The sequence below is a fragment of the Leishmania martiniquensis genome, chromosome 29, assembly GCF_017916325.1.
Source record: "Leishmania martiniquensis isolate LSCM1 chromosome 29, whole genome shotgun sequence".
NCBI classification, from domain to species: domain Eukaryota; phylum Euglenozoa; class Kinetoplastea; order Trypanosomatida; family Trypanosomatidae; genus Leishmania; species Leishmania martiniquensis.
The window spans coordinates 485,907-492,440 of record NC_090164.1 but is presented as its reverse complement, the minus strand read 5'-3'; the positions used below and the strand labels follow the sequence as shown (position 1 = coordinate 492,440).

The 6,534-nt window shown below is 62.1% G+C and overlaps 1 protein-coding gene across 1 annotated transcript; it reads right to left on the bottom strand.

The window, feature by feature from the left end:
* Positions 1 to 259: 259 nt before the first annotated feature.
* Positions 260 to 6,088, bottom strand: LSCM1_04421 (uncharacterized protein; the record flags this gene model as incomplete). Its single annotated transcript, XM_067321930.1, has 1 exon — positions 260 to 6,088. The coding sequence occupies one exon, from the start codon at positions 6,086 to 6,088 to the stop codon at positions 260 to 262; it is 5,829 nt and encodes a 1,942-aa protein (XP_067177025.1).
* Between the last annotated feature and the right edge of the window lie 446 nt (positions 6,089 to 6,534).

The window sequence follows — 6,534 nt, the reverse complement described above, 5'->3', positions numbered from 1 at the left end:
GAACTCGAGACGTCTGCAGCGTGGAGGAGAACATACACACAAATATATAATATATATATTTCTGAAAGCGGAAAGGCGGCAGGAGGGGAAAAGGGGGAAGGCTCCCTTGCTCACAGCAGCCACAATTCAATCACGACGCGCGCCAACTCGTGTGGGCAGATACACATCGCTCGATGTCACTTTCACTTCCACACCCGGGAGGGTCATCGCCTTTCTTTTTTTCGTTTTCGGAGGGGGGAGGAGTACGGTGGCGTCCACTTCACACGTAAACAGAGTCGCTTTCGTATCCGTGACTGCAGTACCCGCCACCTTCATCATCGTCAGCGTCAAACGCAGTCGCTTCCGCCGCGCAGCCACCAGCGTCGTCTGTCAACGTCATCGCTTCCTGCCACCCAAGGAGGCTGGAAGCTTCCTTGGGCGCTACGGCAGAGTCGCCATCGCTGAAGGAGGCCGTGCTACTGCGGTGCGGCCCATTACAAAGCGCAGGATGATTCGCCCCATACTTCAGCGGCGGCTTTGACAGCACCGCTCGTGTGGGCGTGCGCGTGCCTTGGCGTGACGCTGGCGGGTAATGCCCTGGCGCTTTGCCCGCCACGGTTGGCACTGTCGCATCGATTGATGGGTACGCCGAGCGAGAGCTTCGGTCATCACACGAATCGCCCGCGGCGGACCTGGTCGCGGCGCTGTCGCCCCTCGATCCCTCGTGGGACCGCACTGAGGGCGGGGCCGACGCAACACGCTCGCCGCGGCCTTCGCCAGTGTCACCGCCGCTGCCCACTATCATGCCTGGCTCGCCCTCAAGCCCATCCCGCGTGGTGCCTCTGCCATCAGTCCCATCATCCGTGTCCAATGGCTGCGCGTTCACGCTGCCACAGTGAGGACGTGATCCTCTTGGAAAGAAATCACTACAGAGCTCCATCTGCAATGTACTTGACCGCGTATCACCGTCACCCTGCACCTGCTTCGACGGCTGCCACTGTTGCAGTGGCTGGTAGTGGTGAGTCAGCGGCACGGCATCAAGCGCAGGTTGCCCCTCTTGCCTCACGCCAAAAGGGCGCTCCCGTGGGAGCCGTGGCATGGCCTGCACTGGCGAGGCCGCGTTCGTCGAGAGTGCCGGCGGAGACGAATCAGCCGCCACGCCGCACCAACTTCCCTCTCTCGCCTCCACTCGGCTACCCCCTGTCTCCTGTCCGCTGGCCCTCGACTGCATCGCGGCCACCTGATCTTCCGCATTGCCCCGGCCTGTCAAAAAAGAGGGCAACAGGAAAGTCACCCGCTGTTGCTGCGGTTGCGGCTGCGGCTCGCACAGCAGCCTGGGTGGAGGCGGCGGCGGCGCCGGTGCCGAGGACGCTCTCGAGTACGCATTGCCGCCGCCGACGCTGAGGACTGGTGCGGGGCAGGGAACGTATTGATCCCTCAGTGTCGGCACGTCGTCAAGGCTATTATCCACCCGATCATCATTACTGTTGTTGGGCTCCTCGCCTACACCAAGATCCGTAGATAAGCTGCCATTAGCCTTCATGGACCTTCGATTGGATACAGAGATCGCCGCGTGGCTAGTGTGCGCACGCCGCCCTGCGTCGAACACCGAGTTGCTGTGGAGGCCACTGCCACGGAGGAAACTGTGTGAATAGGCGGCCACCACACTCTTTGTCGCTGAAGTCAATAGGGTGGCGTGGTCGGTCTCCGCGCGGACGTCGGCGGACGTGCGTGCCGCTGACGGAGCGGCACAAAACAGCGGGCCGCTGCTCCGCGAACCCGATGATGACGGCCCTTCCGCTGGCAAGCACGACTCTCTGTCGGCATCTTCCTCGGCTTCATGAACCTCAGCCTTTCCATGTACCCATAGCACCGGGCCCTCTGCGGCACACACGTCGTCGGTGGCGTCTTCGCGCGCTTCCTCCACTCCTCTCACAGCGGCTGCCGCCAAGGATGCGTCAGCCGTGTGGTCGTATGCAAAGAAGCTCGACATCATGGGGGCGCCGCACTCCGCCACTGAGCTTTCCATCGCGGCTGCGCTGATGATAGACTGTGACAGAGGGGTATGCTCTAGAGAAGCAAACGAGTCCATGTAAGGGCTGCCGGTGCTGTTGGTGGGCGACGAGTCCGGCACCGGGATGTGACATGAGTGCTGCGTGGTTTGGTGCGGTGACCCCGAACTTGACGGTGTGTACCGCGGCAATTCCAAGCTGCTTGCGAAGCCGTCCATGTGCCTTCTCTGTCGAGGGCTATCGATGTGGTTCAAGTTTTCAGCCGCAGCAATACCACCAGTGGGCGGTAATACGGCGGAAGCCTGCGAGCCAAACACGCTCCCGCTAGAGCTGCCGCACGTCACTAGCGCGGGCAGTGGCTCGGTCTCAGCAGCGTCGATGGGCAAGGGCACGGCAAGCGGCCCGCCGCCATCAGCGTAGCGTTGCCGTTGCTGCTGCGCCGCGTAGTCTTCGGAAACCCAGTCGAAGTCGGAAGCGACGCTGCGCAGTGCATCGAACTGAAATTGGCTTGTGTTGAGCACAGAGGTAGCGCTGCTGTGGGCCATGGAGGCACTGTGCGCACGATGTCGCCTTGGTCGGTGCGCCTCCGTGCTATTATAGGGGCTGCCGCTGCCCGAGTCCTCACCTCTCGAGTGACTTGCTCGGCGCTCGCCACCGCCGCAGAGACACAAGCTCATGCCTTCTTCGCTTTTTGGCATGACGGTGACATCTGAGTGGCTCCGCGCTGGGGACGCGAGCCGCACCGCATCGTCTCGTGTGCCTAGAAAGCTGGCCACCACCATCGGGTTACGAGCAAGCGATGGCAACTCGCCACGATGCCGGGGCACAGCGGTCAGCGAGCTCTCGTTGGCGATGTCGCGCTCACCATCATCCGCCTCCGCGACCGACGGCCTATACAGCGGCAGCCACGAATGCCCCGGCACCACCACAGTGGCTGCCGTCGCTTCTGTTTCGCTCACCCCCCTTTTCCCCTGCTCCAATGTCGCCGGTGATGAGTGAAGGCAGCGACTGCCACCCCGGTCAGTCCCCTCGTGCAACTCATTTCTGGAAGCGTTTGCAGATACCCCTAAAGAAGCGTGCGCGCCACAGCCTGAACTTACGCATAGACTGTCGTTCCCGTGATGCCCGAGCGGTGGAAAACGTTTCATGGGGGAGACGGCAAGTGGCGCAGACAACGGTATGCCGAATTCTCGCCGACGTGTAGCCGCAGCCGCTACGCCGTCTTGGTTGAGCGGTGATGCGCTGGAAGTCGTTGGAGACACGTACATCAGGTAGCGGCGCTGCTGCTGCTGTTGTGGATGCGGCTGCAGGCGTTGCCGCTCCTGACCTCCCTCGCCCAAGAGGCTGCCCGAGATGTCACCGATTGCGCATGTGGGCTCGTCTCTTCCCACGTAGCCCTCCATCCCACGCGCCCTTGTCACCGGTCCATCAGCTGTATCGATCAGCTCCCGTTGTGGGCCAACATACTGCCGCTCAACGGCATGGCTGAGGGTCTCCTCCTCTCCTCTACCCAGCCGGCCAGTTCGTACTCCCGCTGCTCCCTCAGCCACACCTGCAGCTGACTCCACTGGCCGAGCCACATCGCGAGGGTCCGTTCCAGCGGACGTGAGAGACGCGGTACGGTTCTCAGCCGAACTCTGAACTTTGCTGTTGTCCTGATTTATAGACGGCTCGCGTCTTGGAAGGTGGTAAAGGGAATTCCCTGCGCGCGCCGGTGGCGCTGGCGGAGTGTCTCCACGTCTCCCTGAGGCTGACCCTTCCTCGCTGGTGTTGCAGGGCGATAGGGACCGCGGCGGCACGCCACCCATACGCTGCACATCGGCGACTGGTGAAGACTCGAGGGGCCACGAAGACAGCGGCGGCGGTCGAGGATGCTGTTCACGCTCCGCACAAGTGCTCGTTGTTGCTGGCCCTGAAAGCACATCGGGCAGCGTCGTAGCCGCGTCAGCGAGAGACAAGTCAACCTTTGCCGAAATGGCAATATGGGTGGGCGCCGGCGCGAGGGCACAAGACGGTGCTGCTGAGGTGCAACAGGCCTCTGTACACCACGCGCTCGAGCTCTTGCCTCTGCGTGTCGGCCCCGGCGACGCAGCAACAGACACGACGTGAGCCCCACCAACAGCAGCAGCGTCAGCAGCCGAGGGTGAGGAGAGACGACTTGAGCGACTCGTGAAGGGAGCTGGCGAGGCCTCGTTCGCCGCGCAGGCGTCCACAGAGGCGTCTAGCAGAGGTGCCGACGCCATCGGCAGGGAACACCGCTCCAGACCTGATGGAGTAGACGCATCCAATTGAGAAGATGCACAATCTGCCGGTGCCAGCGTCTCCGACGGAGCGCGCTGCGTGCGATCTAAAGTCGGCTGCACCGAAATTCCCTTGGCAGCATCGGTTCCTCTGTCCGCGGGGTGTCTCTGCAGCCACAGCAATGACGTCGCGCTGAGAAGACGCGTGTTGGCCGAGCTACGGGGGGCACGCGCCAGTCGTGGCGGAGTCCTGCGGGTGGGCCCCACCGTGGAGTCGCAGGAGGGGTTCGTGCCGCTGCTGATTATTAGTGGCCATGGCGACTCATCGTCCAGCGCTGCCATGGACGGCGAGAGCCACAGTCGCTCCGCCTCCTCCTGTTGCGGAGCTCGCGGCAGCGGAGACGAGTCGTACAGAGCGTCGGACGGGCGCTGCCTTGTGTTGTGCACCACGTGCCCTGCTGTTGCGGCCACGGTCGCTGCAGGCGCAGTATGTGAGGGAGCCTTGGCGCCGCCATTGCCATTTACCTCCAGCCTCCCGTCCTCTTTGCGGTCGCCACGGCGCATTGTGGTCATGCGGCAGGTCCTGTGACGGCCGCCACGCTCCACAAAGGGCACAGAGTAAGACGAGCAAGACGAAACAGATGCGCTCGAGTTTGGCAGAGACACGCATGCGCCTGCATAACGCACGGATGGCTGCAAGGCTTCCGTGTCGCACGACGCCACGCTTCTACCGCTGTGCGCCACAGCCACGGTGACCGATGGCGGAGAGCGGGAGGATCCCATGGAAGATGCGGAGGTGCACTTGCGCGCCGCCTCTGGCGGCAGCGATGCAAGAGGTACTTCCCCTCCTTGCGGCATCATCCACCGAGTCAGCCAAGAGCCCCCATGCTGTTCCCTGGAGCTCGGTTTCCACTCCTGCGCTAGATGTGAGCGGTGCCTTCGCGACGTCACCTGCGCAAATTTCGAACCGAGAGCGTTGCACACATCATCGGCAGACAGTGTAGCATCGGTTCGTGAGACACGCGATGTGGCAGTTTCTTTGGAGACGCTCAGTGAGAAGGTACAGCGCCGCCTCTCTCTGCGAATTTCAGCACTAAGGTTCAGTTCGAGGGGGTGTGAATCGGACCCCTGTCTAGCACCAACTGAAGCTGCCTGCGCCCATGATGGGGGCAGTGATGGCGGTTGGCGCTGCTGGTGAGAGAGAGTCGCCGGTGAAGGCGATACTCCTCGCGCCGCAGTCTCGCGGGAAGACGCATGGAAAGCACTGTGTAGTGTCCCGCAGGTGCAGAAGCATGGCAGGTGAATGCCCCTGCTGTCGGGATCGACCTTGACCGAGTCCCCCTCTTCCTGTGAGGAGCCAAAGCTCCCGTACACGCAAGACTGGGCAAACTGTGCATGGCGAGTCTTCCCATGCCTCATATCCGGTGCGTTCAGGTCGATGCCCCTCCTCAGCGCACACTCCTTCGCTCCTACTTCTTCCTCTGCCAATCGCATCCAGGTTCGAGATGCGCTGCTCTCTAGATGCGCCGCGTGCCTCGAGAGGGGTGAAGGCGGCGCAGAGACCTCAGAAACAGGGGCCGGTCGTGCGGCCTTGAGCCACCCGTTTGGGTGCATCGTAGCCGCCCGCCGCATGCTCGGCGGCGAGTCACTTGCGCTACTCGAAAGGTGCGCCTCCCCCGCCTCCCTCCGCACCCTCCGCACCCTCGCGTGTGAAGATAATGCAGAATGCTTACAACCGTCATGTGTGTTAAAGAGGGCAGCACACGACTGCACCGTCGAGCTCTGCAGGGCAGAAATGCACCGCGTGATGGCTTCGAGTGCGCGCGAATCGGGCTCATGAGCATACGTGGACGGCATTTCACGACTCCTGTTGTCCTTTCGTATGATCCACGATGCCGACAAAGATGTAAGGCGAGGCTTCGGTCGAGTGCCGTCACACTCATGGAGAAGAGGAGGGAGAGGAAGAGAGAGAGAAAGAGAGACGAGGGGGCACAGAGGCCAAGAAGGGCGGCGCTGTGCAGCAGAGAATCTTGTGCAGATGAAAAGAAAAGGAGAGACGGGAAAGGGGCGATGGCGCCTGTGGGCTCAGGAAGCGCGGCAGGGGGGAAAGAGAAGGAAGTGGAGGGGTGCCGACAGGCTCTTACAGACGAGCGCAGAGAGGCCGAAAAAAAAGAAAACGGCGGCATGCAGTGATGGGATTGCATTCCAGCTGGTCAAAGGAAAATGTACCCCGACTATTACATTTCTCTTTTGCGGCGAAGAAGCAGAGTGATGGCGTTACCCTGTCAGCGCGTGAATGAGCC